Below are 19,407 nucleotides of genomic sequence, written 5' to 3'. Positions count from 1 at the left end.
TGCAGACTTAAAACCGTACATTTGAGACATTATACACTGTCTCTATTCATCACTGATACAAACTATCTTGCTCACCACCTCTTTCACGAAGCTTCCTTTAAAAATCTGGAGCAGTGGCAATTTCTACTCAATTTTCATGACCATCTTTTCTTTCCTCAGCGCCCTGTAACTTTTCATTCACCATCCTGCTAAATGAAGTCTCTTGCTTGTACTGTCTATACACAAACAATTTTTTTCAGTGTCTCCATTTGACCACTTGTATATCAAAGATGTTCTCAGTTTTTTTTTTACATCAGTATGCTCCTAATGTCTTTGTTCTATTCTAAGGAAGTCTCGAAGTCTAAGAAGTTAAATCTTAGTTGAGGTACCAAAATCCAAAGGCTAGCCCATCAATCTTAACATTTCAAAAGGTTCGTGTCCTAGACTGCTGTCCTCCAGTTTGCTGATCTCTACTGACATCACTATTGCCCAAACAAAGAGCATTTTGATTTATAAGGCCTAGGTAAGTGTAAGGTGCCCTTACATCAGAGGCCAGTGTGAATATCAGCTGTGCTGCAAACAGGGAATATGGCCAGGGAGTAAAGAATTATAAGGGTAAGAATATAGCTTTAGGTTTCTTGGGTGTATATTCAGCACTAGAAGGGATAAAATAGTGGACCACACACAGAAGCCAAGGAATTGAAAGGCAAAGTTGACATAAGATGTTAGTAGGTCACTGATAGTTAGAAATGGCTTCAACACCACCTCATGAAAATGGCATGGAACCTCAAAGGCCTGCACCATCTCTGTAGATAAAAGTACCTTGCTCTTCTATTACACTCAAAACACTTGAGACTATTGAATTCCTTCTGAAGAATCAAGTTCTTGGGAGGATATAGTTCAGCGGTAGAGTGCATGCCTAGCTTGCACGAGGTCCTGGGTTCAATTCCCAATGCCTCCATTAAAATAAATAAAAATCTAATGACCCCCACCAAAAATAATAATAAACAAAAAGGAATCAAGTTCTTATGCTTAAAGGAGGGAGCCATAGCTTGTTTTCTTGAAACCAAGTTTAGAACTATCATCCTAGTCTACCTTTGAAATCATAAGCCTGGGAAGGAGGATATTAACTAGTCATTTGATAAGTGATCTGATCAGTTAACATCCTTGCTGGGTACGTGTACTGTGCTTTTGAAGACCAAAGGAAGAGGTCATTCTCCTACTTGCCTAAGAGTTGATAATTGTAAATTCCAAGTTAATATTATGCTGCAGTTAAATCTTAATGCCTAGAGATGTCACCAAAGACAAAATCTTTTGAACAGGCTGATGCTTTATTTAAAATCTAGAGGACAAGTAGCAGGGAATTAAGAAAAGAAATAACTCCATCATAGAAAACTTCCTGTGCAGTGCCTCTTTCTGCGTGAACAATAATTTTGCAATTGGTTTCTTTAAAAGAGAAAAAAACAGGTCAAATAACCCTCCCATGTTTTCTACAACAGTGAAAGTGTTGGGCCTCAGTTGCAGGCTAATAAATACGACTGCGCCAACATTAAAGTGTGAGAGATAGTGGTGATTAAAGAGCATGGCCTTTGGTATCATACAGATTTAGGTTTGAATCCCACTCGCCACTTGTTCTAGGGTGAGACTGGGCAACTCAGTCTCTGTTAGCCTTCTCCTAGGGATCAAAATACCTATTTTAAGAGAGTTGTGAGGATTAAATGAGATGATTCATACAAAATACATATTTGCCTAGATAAGAGCACTCAATAGACAAAGCCATTAGAGAGACCCTTCTGATGGTCTCTTTCAGGAGCTGTTTGGCCTAAAGCAGGCCAGACTCCTAACGCTTCTTTACACTATCTAGTCACTATGACCAAAAATTTAAAATCCAAAGGGATCTCGACTTGATTAACCATTTTAATCATGCACATGTAAGATTTAGACGCCAGTCATCTGACTGGACCCGTCCCTGGCTCCAGTTTATCCATAATTTAGATGGCCCCTTAAGGTAGCTTCCAAGATAACCTACAGAAGCCCTCAAGGACCAGATTTGGATTCGGATGGGGAAGGGAGTACGGTCCATGCAGCTCTACGAGAAGGGCCAGAAGAGGAGAAACAGAATGAGTGATCACTCCAATCTCTGAGCTCTGCCCTCTAGCTTCTCTCCAGATTGGGGTCGAAAGGCTAAATATGCAAGCCTGGAAGAACGATGGAGTCGCAAGATTTTAGAGTCTGAGCGCGTGTCTGCAGGACGTAGAAGGAGACCGAACCCCTCCTTACAAGCTTATTTCCCTCAGATACCTCCTGGCCAGGGAAGGCCAGCTCTATAAAACACCGTAAAAGACTTCAAAACCGGACCCCCGACTCCACCACCACTAGAAGCGCCCTATGCGTTTGTGCGTCACTGCGTACGTGTTTGCGCGCGCGCGCTCATACGCATAGGCTGCCGGGATGCTGCCTCTCCCCTCTGGGTCTTCCAGTTTCCCGGCGTGCTTCGGGCCCGCCAAATGGGAGGGGGAGACGCAAGATGGCGGCAGCCGCGAACTCCGGCTCCAGCCTCCCGCTGTTCGACTGCCCGACCTGGTGAGTGGCGGGGCGACCAGCGCTGGAGTGGCTTGGCCTGGGCTGGCCTGGGCTGGCCAGGCAGCTTATTTCTCGCAGCGAGCCGAACGGCTCAAAGACCCAGGGACTGAGGGAGAACTGCCCGTCGGGCCGGGCGGCGTGTGGAGGAATGGGGAGCCCGCAGCCCGGGCCCAGGAACTGAGGAAACCCACAGCTGGGGGCTCTGAGGCGCTCGCTTAGGCAGCCCCTCGGGCAGTCACTCCGTTGCCGGGGCGCTTCGAGGCCTTGGCCCCGAACTTACCCCAACTCCTGACTGAGTGCCTGGTGCTCTTGTGGAGAACCGTACCTGCCCCCCCGTCCTCTGTCCCGAGCGCGCACGAGCTAGCTTCCCGGCCCCGGCCTTCACCTCAGAGCCCGGCATCCCGCGGTTGTTGCTGCTGCCCGGGTGCGGTACTTACCTGTCTCTCGTAGACTGGGAGCTCCCTGAGGGCAGGAACGGCTCTGACCTACCCCTGCTTTCAGCGACCCGGACGAAGCCGGGCACCAGAGGGCATCAGTGATTGTTAAGGTGAACCCCTTTCCTCCCTTCGCAAGTTCTTGGGAATAATGGAATAATTTAGTTTAGTCTTTGAGTAGGGTACAAGATGAATACATATGAATTGCCTTGCAGGGAGACCCATCCGACTTAGAGCTAGTTCTGCTGTAGCTCATCACAGTGTAACGTTTATGTGTGATTGTGGCTCTCGTGATGTTGAGATCCTGAAGGGCAAGGGCTGTCTGATGCATCTTTATATTCCCAGCTCCTAGGCCTGAGCCAGGCACATAGCAGGAATGCAGAAAGCATGTTTTTGGATGTAACTTTGTTTTCCCTGTTTTCCACACAAAATGGGCTTTTGTCCACTGCACTGCCCTACCAGTAACCGCCATAGGGGAGTTTGGTCAGAACTGTGAGGTGACTGTGTTGCAACTTCAATTATATGGACGAATGCATTTGTGTGTGTGCAAATGTAGGGACTCTGGCAAGGTTGTTCTTCCTTCAGACTTAAAGGGAGCAAACACAGGAAGCAAATGAATGTGTGGCTATTTTCTGGGTCCTTTTGTACTTTTGTAACACCCCGTTGCTTCAGTCTACAATTCTGTGTCCATTTTGGTTACTTGCTGCTTTGATTTCAGAAGTTGAACCAGGACAGTAAAGTTACAGTTAGAAGAGACTATGTGATCGCCTACCATTTCCTCAGCGTCTGGTATGCACCAAGCACTGTGTTAGGTGCTTTTGACACATATGTGTCTCCCTTGAATGGTGTGGTTATAAGAGTATAGAGAAAGTTCTGGTCAAGGATAACAAATATCTCTTCTATTTATTGGCACCCAGTTTCATGGGCATAGTTTTGGGTTTCCCTAGCTCCCTAATTATGTACCTCTGATTTGGTCTCAGAGCTCAGGACAATACTGTGTGCTTATTCTGTGATGAGATTGATCTTGATCATCCCCAAACACTAGCTGATTTATTTATTCTACCTTTACATGGTATTATTGGTAGTGGCAGATCTTCAAACTCCGCATGACCAGTCAACCCCAGCTATAGTACTTGCACTCTCTGTGCTGCTTTCTCTCCAAGGTAGATAATCCAGTGTTAAAATATAGGTTTCATTGGTGCTGCTCTAAATACAGATCCACTAAAATCTGTTTTAGAGCAGTTGAATCACTAGGGAAGTAAGTGTCAAATGTAGAAAGGAGCTGTAATAACAGTGAAGTAGATGACATTTCTGCTTGAACATGAACTAATTATAGGCTGGTAGGAGAGCTACAATATTGAATGGGAGAGTGACTGTAAAATGGCATTTACAAACTCATCCTGAAAATACTTTTTTCACTCTTATTTTTCAGGGCAGGTAAACCCCCCCCTGGTTTACATCTGGATGTAGTCAAAGGAGACAAGCTAATTGAGGTATGGAAATACATGTCTTCCCTTTTCTTCCCACCACACTAAAGATTTTTGCCAGTGACTCATTTTTCCACCCCCTCTCCTGTGCTTTGTTTTCGAGCAATGCTACTTTTGTTCATCCTGATTTTTTTTCTATTAAAAGCACATGGTGATATAACACATTCAAACCTTGTGTCACCCACAGACACTCAGTTTTTTGTGACTTATCTCACTTTCCAAATGAAGGGTTTTAATAGATCATGGGCCTATGGGCCTCAGTCAGACTGGATGCCCTATAACTTGGTGAGTTCTTTCTCTCTGAGTACATGGAGTTGTGTGGAAGGTGCAAGATCTGCAATAACTGAAGAAGAAAGTGAATGATACAGATTGAGTTTAATTTTTAAGTGGCTTTTGTGAGATTCAAGCCCAAGCCCTTCAAAGAAGATAGTCAACTAAGATGCTTGCTCTATAAAAGAGAATGGAATGGTGATGAAATTCATTCATTCAAAGCAGTTACTGAGTGCTTACTATGTGCCAGTTATTGTGCTCGGCATAAGGACTACAACAGTGAACAAAACAAACATTGTTCCTACACTCAAAGAAATTATCTGTTGAGAAAGACATAATCACAAAAAACTGCATGATTATAATTGAAATAAGTACTATAAAGGAAGTATTTAGAAGAATTCCAGCTTTTCTATAAGTGTCTAGAATGAAAACCACATAGAACTTAGAACATGAATTTTGATTAGCTATTAGGTTGTGTGAGGTTTTTTTTTTTTAATCTTTGTGCTACCATTTATTCACCAAGAAATAGAGATTATGCCCCCTATGGCTGTGGATTTGTGAGTCTCCGTGTCTTAGACCAATTTTATATTAGCTTGCTCAGGTAGAATTAAGTTCAAGTCCCTATTAATTGAGTGTAGTTATTTTTCTTTGGTGTATATACTAAAAATACTGCATTCTATAGTGAAAGGTTATCTCAGATCTCCTGAAGGTTGTTCTGTAAATACATTGTTGTCACTTTCAGGATGTTGTAGAGATACCCATCTATTTTGCAAAGTACTAAGGCACCAGTTGTGATGAATTCTGTTATTAAATTCATCAAGCCCTTAGCCAGTCACTTAGAGCCCCTTTGTCCTAGGTTCTTCTATCTTAAAAGTTTCAAAACATAAGGATTATTTTAGGGAATAATTTAGCTAAAATGTATGTTTTTTACTATAGACTGTTCCACACATAAAATATTATTACTAGATAGACATATAGGAATCTTTTTTTATCTGAATTTAGTAAATCTGTAGTTTGCAACAAGAAGAAACAGACAAGGAGACCTATCCTTAAAATATTTTCCTTTGCAAAATAATTTATATTTTCAGAGCACTCTAACTTGTTAGAGATCCCTCTTACTGGTTTCTATTAACTGATAATGTTCTCTTTCAGTGCTCTTAGGTGAATTGAGTTGCCACACAACTGTCAAGTTGCAATCCTTAGACATCCCTGTATTGTTTCTGAGAGGAAGAGACCTGAGATGTGCTTATTTTTTAAGGACGTAGGCAGCACTCGATACTAACCGAGCTATCTGTGTCCTAGCCTTGTGTCAGAGGCTAGTGATGTGTTGTGATAGCTGGGTTTAAGAAGTGCAATATTAAAACAAAAGCCATGAGTCTTTTAAGCCCAGTGTGTAAAGATACACTCTGAGTTATAACTCAGAGGCACAACTCGATAATGGTACTAGCCGTAGCTAGTCAAGAAATTGTGGCTATAGTGACTGTTGAAAGACAAATGCATTATTTCATTCACTTGGACAAGATGCATATTGTCCAAGAATTAGCATGTGTTCTTGATTCTAAGACATATTTTCTCCCTACATTTAAACATTTCTGTAAGTGAATTGCCTTTAATAGTGAATGTGTATATTTAATTTGGGTGCTCTTTCTCTTTTTTCCCTGCTCTAAACACCTAAATCTTGGGTATGTCTTTGGTACCTTTGAATCACAGAAATGTGGTCAATTTTATGTTAGAACCTAAGAGCTGCTGGTCTTATATACTGTTTCTTTAAGACCAGCCTATGAGGGCTGTGGCTAGCAAATTTAAGTTTATGAGGACATAATCTATGTGCGTATAAAGTGAATGAGAAATGCAGTGAGATTCAACTCACATAGATATTACCTAGAAAGAATAAGATGTTGACTTTCAGGGCTCTCTCAATTCTAAAGCAATGTCTTATTTTTAACCCAAGTCTTAATACTTGGGTGTAAGCAGACATGGGATGATTGTGATTGAGCTGTCAGTCTGTTGTTAAATCTTGGTACTCCCTAGCCCTAGGGGCCTGGGATAAGTTCTGCCAGTAGCAAGTGGGCACTGCTGGACAGGGTTTCCCATAGGTGACCCACATACCTATTTTGAGCCTTAAAGGCTAAGCAAAAAAGGAACTGAGTAAGTGACTATTAAAGAAAAAATAAGAGTGTGACCCATAGTACTTGTTCACTCCTTAAAATTTATTTTGCCATATGGTGCATTTTTTGATGCAGGAAGAGTGAAGAAAGTATGTAACATAGTGGGTAAAAAAGCTTCTCTGAAGTCTAAGACCTGAATTTCTAATCCAGTTTATAAATAGCTGTGTGAATTTGCATATGTTAATTAATTTCTTTATGTTTCACTTTTCCTATCTATAAAAATAGGAATAATAGTACCTTCCTACCTCCCAGAGTGGTTGTGAGGATGAAATGATACAGCATAAAACTCATAGCACAATGTGTGGCACATAAGTGCTCAGCCATTGTTAACTGTTGTTAGTATGTGAAGTATATTTCTGGTTTTAGAAGGAGAACACTAAAGCATAGGGTAGAATAGTAGCCCAATGTGAGTTCAGTGACAGCCAGGAATGAAATATAAGCCTCTTGATTCTTAGCCTGGTACCATCCTAACTTTCCTGTACTTCTATTTACTCAGCTTTGTGCTGTCTTCTCTCAGCGATTTTAGGTGTGGAGTGTGAAATGTGAGCTAGAGCTTAGTGAGAACTTGGGTTTAAAGAAAAAACATAACATATCTGAATGAGGGTTATTCAAAGTGCTCAAATTGTAGACTTTAACAACTGAAAGAATTGTTAGCAAAAAAAAATCACCGAGAGGCCCTCATCTATGACAGCCCAGTCTGCAACCAATCTGTGGCAAAGGCTTTACTAATGTAGGATTTAAAGAAAAATAAAGACAGTGTATTGAGTTTATCATAAAGCTAAATTCAGCTCAAAGAGTGGTCCTTTATCCTTGTCATTCTACTTATTTGCTGATAAAAAGGCCTTTTATAAAATGATTGTGATGATACTGATAGGTGACCAAAAAAGTTTTCACTTGGTAAAATAAAAGTTAACCATGCTATGTCAGCCCCTCAATTTTTTAAATAACTGTTTGCTGATCCATGAAATCCTCTTTTCTGCTATTTTTGTGGGGCATTATATAGTTTTATTTTTTCCAGTGCCATAGCAGCGACTAGAAACATTTTGGAGCTCTTCTCTCAGAATTGTTTCAGACCCATGGCACTGTTGTTCAGAATATTAGCATTGTGAGTCATTCACACCTGAGCTTAAACCCCAGCTCTACCACTTAACCAGCTGGACCATCTTGGAAGAGTGACTTAAATGAAATGGAATAATAAAGTTAGATTTAGAGGCTCATTCAATGATGTCTAATGTAATTCCAGTTCCTAAAGATGTTTCCAAAAATACTTCGGGGCTCTGGCAGCATGATTAGAATATAGATGGGTATTTATATCCCCTTCCTTTCCTAACCCATTGATAATCTTCACTTGAATGTATACTTTCTGAAAAGCAGTTGTATTAGTTTATAGGCCTGCTTTGTATTCTTGTTTCTTGCTTGAGCTAAAATTGAGATTCAGTGAAATCTTAAATGTCCAGTGCAGAGAAGATAACCACTCTTGCGGGCCATTTACATCTAATAGAATTAGGAAATGCTTTATCATACCAACACTAAGTATTTGATCACTATATTTGGGGAGATTAATTGCCATCCACCCCCGCCCCAGAAAATGTTAGTAAATCATTCTGAGCTCTTTATCTTGAAGAATTATAGGAGAGATACAGATATAGATATAGATATAGATATAGATTTTTTTTTTTTACCTTGACAAATTGTATTTACTCAAGATTCTTTAGTTACTTGATTGGAAGAATTTCTGCTAAACCCTGTTGAAACGAGTTTTAAGTAATATTTAATTTAATATTTATTTAGAAACTGATTATTGATGAGAAGAAGTATTACTTATTTGGGAGAAACCCTGATTTGTGTGACTTTACCATTGATCACCAGTCTTGCTCTCGGGTCCACGCTGCCTTGGTCTACCACAAGCATCTGAAGAGAGTTTTCCTAATAGATCTCAACAGTAGTAAGTAACTCACATCCCATCCCATTTCACACATTCCCTTTTGGGCAATGTGAAAATGTTCTTTGGGTTCTTCAGTTTTGATACTGTGTTTTATTGCTCATCAAGGAAGTGTACGTTTGGTTTTTAAATCAGCCCTTCTCCATTCCTGTAATACATCCAATTTTCCTGAAATAATTGATGACTAGAGACAGAAGAGGGTTTGGGGAGCACGTTCCCAGAGGAAGCAATTGGTGTATATAGAGAACAAGAAAAAGCAACCAGAAATTCTAGGGACTATGGGTATTCAAGTGTTTATAGGCCCATGATAGATTGTGGTTCAAATTAAGCAGAAGCTGTAATGAGCTCCATTAATGTAGTAGAGTTGTGGTACAGGACATTAAAAAAACAAAAAAAAATGCTCTGAGCAAAAAAGTTAGTCTTTTATAGTGGGTTCTTTATTCCAGCTACATTTTGCTTTGACTACTAATAATATCAACTTTAATTCTGTAAGCACACTCCAACTAATAAGATTTTTAAGTTTGTCAAAGACAATCCCAGAAATGCAATTGAGACGACTGCATGGGACCTTGACCGTGTTTTACTCCTTTCCCAACACACACACACCCCCACACACACACACCCCCACACACACCCGCACACACCCAATCTGCCTATGTAATGGTTTTGGAGAGCCTCATCTTACAAGTACTTGCAAATTTGTCTCATCTTTTCTCTCCATTTCATAATATGCAGAATGTGGACATGGAAAAATCTTCAGACTCTCCAGTAGGATTTTGGCTTGCCTTGCTATTGATATTGCACCCATTTCAACCAACCTCCTTTCTTATCCTGGGGAAAACCCAAGCATAACTGCCACCAGGCCAGCAATTCCTACGTTCCTTAGACTTGGGGCTTGGGGCTGGAGAGGTCAGACCATAGCAATTCTTCTCTCTAGCCTTGAGGGGGTACATGGTTATTGCTGGGTTGGAGCCGTTCCTGCTGGACCCAGAATGGAGCCAAGCCGTCTGGCAGCAGAGAGCAAGCAGTGGTATTTGTCGTGTGGGGTAACAGCAGCTCTGAAGATGTGTAAGAAATCCACTGAAGAGATTCAGGATTTAATGGAGTTTCCTTTTCATTGTGACCCATGACAAGGGATGCAAAGTGGACCCAGTGCTATTTCCATTTTAAAAAGCAAAACTGATGTGCTAGGAAGAGCTACAGTCCCTTTGACAACTCAGGTTGGTTTTTTGTTGTTTTTTGCCCTCTCTTACATTTCTGATTTGGTTATTCCCAGCACACGGCACTTTCTTGGGTCACATTCGGTTGGAACCTCACAAGCCTCAGCAAATTCCCATCGATTCTACAGTCTCGTTTGGTGCATCCACAAGGGCATACACTCTACGTGAGAAGCCTCAGACATTGCCATCAGCTGTGAAAGGAGATGAGAAGATGGGTGGAGAGGATGATGAACTCAAGGGCTTACTGGGGCTTCCAGAGGAGGAAACAGAGCTTGATGTAATTCCACGTCTATGTCATTGTTATGTCTTTTGGGACTCTGGTTTTTGTAGTATGTAGCTGTTCTGTGTAACTTGAAATGCCAATGACTTAGCAGCTGGAGGTTTTCTTGAGCCCAGTGGTAGGCCTTTGCCACTTTGTCAATGTGGTGTGGCCCTTGGAGAGCTGCATTGTGTGGATTTGGTTATGTATAACCAGGGCTAACAAGGAGATTGGGTGTCCTGCCAGTAGACCCTCATGGTCGTCTTGTGCACCTTCACTGGATGTTAGAAGCCAAGGGTAGTAGTTACATTTTCCTAGAGGCACGCTGTCCAATGCAGTAGCCACTAACCACATTTCAAGTACTCAGTAGTCACATGTGACTAACCATATTGAGTAGCACCAGTAGAAAACATTTCTATCATCCAGAAAGTTCAACTGGACAGCACTGGCTTGCAGAGACTGAAGCTTTCATTCATTTATGTAGCTCTTTTTGATATTGTCCAATCAGCCCGAGAATTTTCTGAATAGAACTAGACTGCTTTTGCTATGAGCCTGGCTTCCCTGAGGGCCCTGAATTTTACAAGATTTCATTTTAATGTGCTAAGATTTTTCTTTTCTAGAGGCTGACCGCAGTAGTTTGTGATGTAGTTGTTGCCTTCACATGTCTGTCACTTCATTGGTGTGACTGATCTATCCAGGTGTATCAAACGCCAGCCTATTGTTAACTCCCACATGCATTTATTATCTGTGTATACTGAGGCAGTTTCCCAGCCTGTAGGAAGAAAAACACTATAGAAATCTTACAGTTTAGAAGTTATTTTGTTCTAAAGAAGTAGTCTCATAGCCATGGGCCTCGTAGGCAGTCACTCTTGCCCATTCTCCTCCAGGCTGCTTCCATGCCTCCCTGTCTTTTAGTTCAGTATGTTAGGTCATCTCTGGGTCCTTGTTCTCAAGACATTTGGAATATCTCAAACTGCAATGCAGATTGGAATATGTCCAGGGGGTTGGGAAGAGGCAGGCAGCAGTGCTGAGGCCAAGTTAATCATTGAGATGGATGGATAGTTATGAATAGAAATGGGGCCAGACACAGGGATGGGAGCAACAAAATATTAATGCCAAATATTCAGCGCACTGGCAACAAGTTTTAAAGGAGAGAGCAACTGGGAGAAAAGCTGTCCTCTCTCATCTCTGTTTTGTTACTTAAAAACAACTCTTGGATTTCTTCCTAGTCACATTCCTTTAATTCTCAGCATGAAAACATAACTTTTCTTCAAGAAAACCCAAAACCTCAACTCAAGTGTTTTCAGCACTTCCTTTTGACTATTGCTGGGCCCACTAGTCACTAAAGATGTTCCACATTCTGTCAAATGAGGCTTGCTTGTATTAGGCATCTAGGGACAGTAATGAATCTTTTCTGAATGTAGAAGAGACTCATCTGTGTGGGGAGGTGAAGATTAGCTGCTGATACCGTCCTACCCATTATTTGGTAATACTGTCCTTCAAGTTCCCGGTGTACTTATTCCTGTCTTTCTCATGTGAACCCTGCCTCAGAACCTGACAGAATTCAACACTGCCCACAACAAGCGGATTTCCACCCTCACCATTGAGGAAGGAAATCTGGACATTCAGAGACCAAAGAGGAAGAGGAAGAACTCACGGGTGACCTTCAGTGAGGATGATGAGATCATCAACCCAGGTGAGGTATCTTTCTAGCTTTTCCTGATGAAAAAGCTATGGTCTCAGAGAGTAGTGTACACAATCTGTAGTTCAGTTGTAATGTTTCTTAACAAGGTTTAGGATAACAGGTGCTATTTTTTTTTAAACCTATGCTTTATTACTCAATTCGAACAGGTGCTATATTGAGGGGAGATATTTTTGTATGGTATAGGCATACCTTGGAGATATTGCAGCTTTGGTTCAAGACCACCACAATAAAGTGACTATTGCAGTAAAGCAAATCACAAGAACTTTTTGGTTTCCCAGTACATATAAAAGTTGTATTTACGCTATTACTGTATATTAAGTGTACAATAATATTAAGTCTAAAAAGACAATGTACATAGCTTAATTAAAAAACACTTCATTGCTAAAAACTGCTAGCTGTCATCTGAGCCTTCAGCAAGTCATAATCTTTTTGCAATAGTTACATCAAAGATGACTAATCACAGATCACTATGACAGACAGTATAATGGAAAAGTCTGAAATATTGTGAGAATTACCAAAAATGTAACACAGAGACATGAAGTGAGTCATGCTCTTGTGAAAATGGCACTGATAGATTTGCTCAATGCTGAGTTGCTAGAAACCTTCAATCTATAAAAAACTCAGTATCCATGAAGTGCAATAAAACAGGTATGCTTGTACGTTGGTGGAGTGCCCTGAACACTCAAGCATTATCCAGTTTCAGTGTGAAAGAAATAGCTACAGAGAGGGCCCATATAATTCAGTATACAGAGCAAGGCTGTAACACTCCTTTGCTGATCCAGTATGTCTGTGTCATAGTGGTTAGGTAAATTAAGTATAGGTGTTTGCTGTCTTTACCTCAAAGCAGACACTACTGTCCTCATGGGTCTGAATATGACTGGTAAGTCTAAGATTGGGGAACTTTCTGCCACTATTAATTGCATTCAAGACATGCCTCTGTAATGTCGTGACTTATAGTTTGTATGGAAATGTCAGCAAGATGAGAGCATCAGTTTATAGGAAGGTCAATGAATTTACCCATTTGTTCCATCATTCAGCATTCACTTACTGGGCTTATGTTATAACTCAAGTACTCTGGGAGTGGATGGCATAGAGCTGGAAGGTGTGGTTTATATAGTGAAGATGGAATTGGGATTCCAAAAATCTTGTTTGGAAATAAATCTTAATGGATGGAAACAACAATCCCAAACTAACAAATTGCTTTTATTTCCCAAATTGAAATGCAGGGAGAATAATTTTTAAGTCCTGCATTTAGTTTCAAAATATCAATTATTTAAATGGAGAAAACCTGTTCCAGTGATAGCTTGTGGAAAAAAAAGAAATCTAGGGATTTTAGTTAATTGGAAATGCCGTGTAAGTCATTGGGGGATGTGGAAACTAATCAAGTACAGTTCAAGATTGCATTAATAGAATAATGGGGGACAGTAGCCCCGTGGCCTGTGTTCTGAGCAGAACTCACAAATGTGTTACTAAATTCAAACATGGCCTTAAGGACCAGATGTGTTCTGTAGTCTTGAGGGTGGAGGAGACTCCCAGCTATGGAAAGTGGTCCCTGAATGCTGGGAACCATGCATAGGGGAGAGCACTTTGAAGGAGGTACAGCCTCTGAGTGTGGATGTTTGCAAGGCTGACCTTCAGGAAGAAGGAGTGGGCGAAACCAGAGCCTGAGAGTAGCAAGTAATTTGGCTTAGCATAAAAAGCAACAACGAATCTTTCTTATATTTAGAAGAAGAATTAAAAAATTCCTGTGGAGGAGATTGGGGCATTCATTCTAGTGACTTTCATTCACTTTCTAATGTTGTGTAAAGTGGAACGAATTTCTCCTCCAAGTAGTGAATGCCCAAGGGAAATGTTCAGGCAGGAGCTGGCTGACTAATCTGAGAAGCTTATTTCTGGGTGCCAGGTAAGAGTTTCTGGGGGTTGGACCTAGAAATTTGTAGTTTTAAACAAGCTCTTTTTTGTACTGATGAATAGCCAACAGTTTGGGAATCACTAGACAAGATAACTTTTTAAGTGTTTTTCAGGACTCAGGGTCTGATATGTTTTCTTTTTCTCCTTGCAAATTATTGCCCTGGAGCTTTATTAAGGCAGTATATTCAGACAGAGTATGGCATAGTATTTAAGAACATGAGCTGTGAAATCAGAGGACCTATGTTTGAAACCCACCTCTCCACTTAGTAGCTCTGTGACCCTGACTTACCAGACTGCCAGCCTCACAGGATTGGTGGGGAGATTAAATCATTAATATATGCGAAAATACCTCAGTGCTCAGCACTCAATAGCCCTTGATAAACGTTAGCCAACGGCACCATCATCCTCTGCCACCCCTTTTGCCTTTACCTATGCAGACTTTCTTGTATCAGAAGTAGACTTAGCAAGGAACTTGGTAATCTTCCTGGAACAGAGGTATCCTGCAGTGGGCAGATCCTCTCTCCAGGAGTAGAATGGCTGGAGAACGAGAAGAGTTCCTGTCAGCCAGCACAGGACAAGCTCCCCCAGATAGGCGTAGCCCCCACCTCTGGAGGCCTGTTGCACACGTGGGTTGCATCCCTCATTAGGCACACCTCCTGGGCTCCAGTTGCTCTTGCACTTCATTTAGCTTTCCTTGCTGAAGGGATAATTGGAACAGGGCTCCTATGGTGATGAGAGAAAATATGGGTGCCTTTTTTAAGAGATCTCATCTCCTTGCTGATGAGCCTGGATTTCTTTTCCTCTTGCTTCTTCCATGTAGAAGCAGTTTATTCATTCATTCATTGAACAGCAGTTGTTTGTGAACATGATACCAGGCTACATTCTTTACAGGCATCCTAATACGTGAAAAGCCAGACTTAAAACAAAGAAACCAGAGGTTAATTATCCGAATTAAGTAATGAATCTTTGTATTCCAAAGAGATTCACAGGAGTGTTTCTTTAAATAGCAAGCACCTTCAAGGCGTTTAAAATAAGGGAATTATTATTACTATTAGGGAAATAATTCCTTTCCTACTACTATATTAAGATAAAAGGGGCTTCCAATACGAATAATAAATATGTGCTTTCCTGTTTCCACACACTCAGCCTTCAATGAGAAAAATTCTGTTCATTCTAGGGAGTCTATCCCAGTTCTGTGCTCCAGGAACACTGTTTTGTGCCTCTCTTGAAGCACCTCCATTGTATTGTAGCCTGTCGGACTTTACAGCTGTGAACTCCTTAGAGGCAGGGCAGTGTCTTGCTCTTTATTTCCATGCCTGATGGAATGGGGCATGAGAGACTGACTGCAAGCACTTCCCTTACTTATCTTAGTGCTTTCTCCCTGCAGAGTGAATGAATGAAGCTGGAAGCTTTGTAGAGTATGGTAACGTGTGTGTGAGCTGTGAAAAGGGAGCTGCTCTCCCACCCTACTTGGACAGGGGCTTCAGATCCTTTAGTGACTCTCTCCCTCTTTTTTTTTTTTAATGGCTATAGGAGCTTTATTTTTTTATTTTATTTTTTTTAATGGAGATACTGAGGATTGAACCCAGGACCTTGTGCATGCTAAATAAACCTGTGCTCTACCATTGAGCTATACCCTCCCCTTAAGTGAGTCTTAATTGTACAGGCATACCTTGGAAATATTGTGAGTTCAGTTCCAGACCACTTCAATAAAACAAATATCAAAGCTAGTAACACAGATTTGTTTTGTTTCCCAGTGTGCATAAAAGTTATGTTTACACTATACTGTAGTGTATTAAGTGTGCAGTAGCATTGTCTAAAATATTACATACCTTTTTTTTTACAGTGCCTTAATCTAAAAATACTTTATTGCTAAAAATATCTAACCATCATCTGACAGCACAGGGTTGCCACCAACTTTCAGTTTGTTAAAAAACAAAACAAAACAGAACAAAATGCAATGTCTGTGAAGCACAATAAAGAGAAGCACAGCAGAACAAGGTACACAGTTGCTCAGGTCAAAAGCTGAAGTTAAGCTTGAAGCCCTGGGTCTGAATCCTAATTCTGTTATTTGCTAATAAGCAGGTGTTAGCAAGGTATGTGGTATGTGACATCTTGACGTGTCACTGTTTTATCATTAACATGAGATTGATAATGTCTGCTCTTTTTTCTCTTCCCCTCGAAAGAGGGAAGTGTATGGAATGAAAGAGAACTTGGGGAAGGCAGCACAGCACAGTGGTTTGGAGCAGAGGCCTGTTTCTGGCTGCTTAGATTCATATCCTGGCTTCTCTCCAGCAGGGTGACTGGACCAATCCCCTTACTCCCCACGCCTGAGTTTCTTTTCTTGTCTTTTAAATGTTTGTTGTGGTGGTACTTACCTCATAGGGTTGGTGCAAGGATTTAACACGGTACATAGTAAACACTCGAAGTGTTAGCTGTACTTCACTGTTTTAATGTATTATTGTGATTGCTTTGTTCGCAGTGAGCCCTATACCCTTAATCCTCCTGGTAGATTACCAAACTAACCCTTCCTTCATGTCCTTTTGCAGAGGATGTGGATCCCTCAGTTGGTCGCTTCCGGAACATGGTGCAGACTGCAGTGGTCCCAGTCAAGGTAGGAAGCACGTTGTGACAGTATTTGAAATCTCATACAGTCTGGTTTAAAAACCCACTCTTTCGTGTACAGTTAAGTCTTAAGTATGTGCTTAATTTTAAAACACACTCTTCGTTTCTTTCCCATTTTTCATCCTGTGGAAATACTTTTACCCTGTATATGTTTAGGGATTCATAAAGAGGCTATAGGTGACCAGCCATCTTGATGATGCATGTAAATTATGGTGTCATGTGAGTCTGTAAGTTTACCTCCCAGCAGGGTGCAGAGACCCACCTTTCTTGAGCCATCACTTCTGGACTCAAAGTAAGCTATTAGGCAAAGAAGAGGCATTGTTGTGTTTCTGCTGGCACCTCTGGCTTTTGCCATGACTTTATCTGGTGAATAGGAATGGCACAGATAGGAAAACCAGCCCACATCTGGATTAAATTTAAAGGTCAGCTCTGCTAAAGAACCAAGAGGGTCGAAGTTACAGAGATGTTCTGATTGCTCAACATGTGGAGGAACTACCTGACAGATAGGGCTGTCCACAAGGGAACAAACAGCCCCTAGAAATAAATCCCTGTTAACAGAGGTATTCAAAAATGATTGGAAGACTCTGGTCAGAGATGGTATAGAGTTTTGCTTAAAAAAAACAAACAAAACTTTGGAATACATTAGATTGATAAGATGTGTCAAGTTCCCAGTTAGTCTTTATTTCATCCAAAAGGAGTAGAGAGGTGAGGGAGAGTCTCATTGAACTTTTAGTCCAGTGTGAAAAAGTAGAGATGAAATTTTTCTGTAAAATTCCATAGTATTTGTGTCACAATTCCCCTTGAGCTCTTTTCTTTTTTCTTCTTTCTTTGGCATTTTCTGCTGTCTTTATAATTTGAAGTTTGACAGATTATGTGCCTCGGTAATCATCACCATAATCAAGATACAGAAGATTTCCATTACCCCAGAAAGTTCCCCTATGTCCCTTTGCTGTCATTCCCTTCCCACTCCCAGTCCCAGACAACTAGTAAACTGCTTTCAGTCACTGCATATTTGTTTTGCTCTCAGATTAATGTTTAAAAATGGAGCACCTGACGTGAAGATACGCAATTTTTATTTTCTCCCCCAAAAGAAAAATTGAAATACCTAGTACCATCTTCTGTCAACTCTGTTTCTTAAAAGGGCATTTTAACATTAAAAAGAAGAGAGAGAGGGAGGGGTATGGCCTTAAGGTAAAGAATAGTCGCTTAAACTGGATGAGTTTTACTTTATGAAAAGCTCACACACTGACCTCATGTTAGAGGTTTAGGGGCCTTCCCCAGCTCTTCTAGGACTGTAATAGGAGTCTAGCAGCACTCTCATGCCTCACGTCTTATCTGTTCTGTTCCTTGTAAACCACAGAAAAAACGGGTGGAGGGCCCTGGCTCGCTGGGCCTGGAGGAATCAGGGAGCAGGCGCATGCAGAACTTTGCATTCAGCGGAGGACTCTATGGGGGCCTACCCCCCACGCACAGTGAAGCTGGCTCCCAGCCACATGGCATCCATGGGACAGCACTCATCGGTGGCTTGCCCATGCCATATCCAAACCTCGCTCCTGATGTGGACTTGACTCCTGTCGTGCCGTCAGCAGTGAACATGAACCCTGCACCAAACCCTGCCGTCTATAACCCTGAGGCTGTCAACGAACCCAAGAAGAAGAAATATGCAAAAGAGGCTTGGCCGGGCAAGAAGCCCACACCTTCCTTACTGATTTGATATTTTTGGTCATGGAGGGGTGGGATTGGGTGGGAATGGGATGGAAGGGTGATGGGGGAGCTAATGAACTAGGGAGAAAATTTTTCCATGTGTGCAGTATCGTCTTTCAGAATGTCTCCTGGGGTCCTAACCATGTAATATCAAAACTGGGGGTGGGGTTGAAATATCCTAAAAAGACCTGTCTTCAGAACACTTTCATTGTAGAGAAATGTTTCATACATCCTTTTAAATAGACTGCCGTGGCTCTTTCCCAGGTCTTTCATTACCTCCTCTTTCTTTTCTTCCTAGGATCATTTTTATTTAAAGTCAAATAGCCTGGGAGAGACTCTAGGCCCTCTGGTTGAATCCAGAGCTGTGGAGCTGACAGTAGCATCACCAGCCTTGTGGGTCCAGCGGCCTAATTTATATTTACTATCCCTGCGAGTCCCAGGTAGCAGAAGGGTTGCCACAGATTCCAGGTGATTAACAAGAGGGTTTAGAATTCTCCAGTTAAGCTAAGGATTAAAGTTAAAAAAAATGTTTTCCTGGGTCAGTGGTTTTGAGGTCCAGTAGTTAGGCTTTTTTCTTTTGTCCTTTCTGTTGGAATGAGAGCATTTTGATTTTCCTTCATCTGTGACCAGTGCCATAGACACAGGTTGATAGTTTTAAACTTACAGTATTATTTGAACTTTACCTGTTTTTCTTGTCAAACCTGAGTACTCTTATTTGCAGAAGTTTCTTGTTTAATTCCAGAGTACTGTCCTCTACTCTCTGAGGCATTACTTTCCTTTTCGAGTGTGTTATGAAGGCAATTTTTTAAGGATATGACCAGTTAGAGCAATTCCAATTAAAAAGGAAAAGATTTACTTTGTACGTAATGGATGTCTCTAAGAGGACATTTTGGGTATTGGTTCGGAGGTTCTTTCCCCCCTGGACAGAGACAAGAGCTCTCGTTATCCAGAGCTCCAAGGCTAGACCTGGCTAACAAACATAGGAGACGAAGGTAGGAAACATTGATATGAGCTTTGTACAGAGATTTGTACATTTGTGTAATAGGCCTTTTCACGCTTTATGTGTAGCTTTTTACCTGTAACCTTTATTACATTGTAAATTAAACGTTAACTTTTGTCA

The 19,407-nt window shown here is 41.2% G+C and overlaps 1 protein-coding gene, 1 long non-coding RNA gene and 1 other non-coding gene across 5 annotated transcripts in view; 2 read left to right on the top strand and 1 right to left on the bottom strand.

The window, feature by feature from the left end:
- Positions 1-2,916, bottom strand: part of LOC140700746 (uncharacterized) — a 20,272-nt gene extending 17,356 nt beyond the window's left edge. Inside the window, exon 1 of the long non-coding RNA XR_012079365.1 lies at positions 2,843-2,916. This is a non-coding gene — a long non-coding RNA (uncharacterized lncRNA). The remainder of the gene's footprint in view (positions 1-2,842) is intronic.
- On the top strand, positions 536-19,407 carry PPP1R8 (protein phosphatase 1 regulatory subunit 8). 3 transcript variants are annotated; one of them, XM_072974989.1, is made up of 7 exons: positions 536-594; positions 4,429-4,489; positions 8,713-8,866; positions 10,140-10,360; positions 11,894-12,038; positions 16,508-16,572; positions 17,944-19,407. In XM_072974989.1, the coding sequence occupies exons 4-7, from the start codon at positions 10,295-10,297 to the stop codon at positions 18,295-18,297; spliced, it is 630 nt and encodes a 209-aa protein (XP_072831090.1). In that variant the 5' UTR covers positions 536-594; positions 4,429-4,489; positions 8,713-8,866; positions 10,140-10,294; the 3' UTR covers positions 18,298-19,407. The 3 variants fall into 3 exon arrangements, with proteins under 3 accessions (XP_072831090.1, XP_031539747.1, XP_006196918.1); XM_031683887.2 differs by lacking the exon at positions 536-594 and adding an exon at positions 2,434-2,562 and having other exon boundaries at positions 8,791-8,866; XM_006196856.3 differs by lacking the exon at positions 536-594 and adding an exon at positions 2,434-2,562.
- On the top strand, positions 6,020-6,185 carry LOC116283016 (small Cajal body-specific RNA 1). Its single transcript, XR_004192561.1, has one exon.

This window comes from Vicugna pacos, chromosome 13 (assembly GCF_048564905.1).
Source record: "Vicugna pacos chromosome 13, VicPac4, whole genome shotgun sequence".
Classification (NCBI taxonomy): domain Eukaryota; kingdom Metazoa; phylum Chordata; class Mammalia; order Artiodactyla; family Camelidae; genus Vicugna; species Vicugna pacos.
This window is presented reverse-complemented; position numbering and strand designations above follow the sequence as displayed.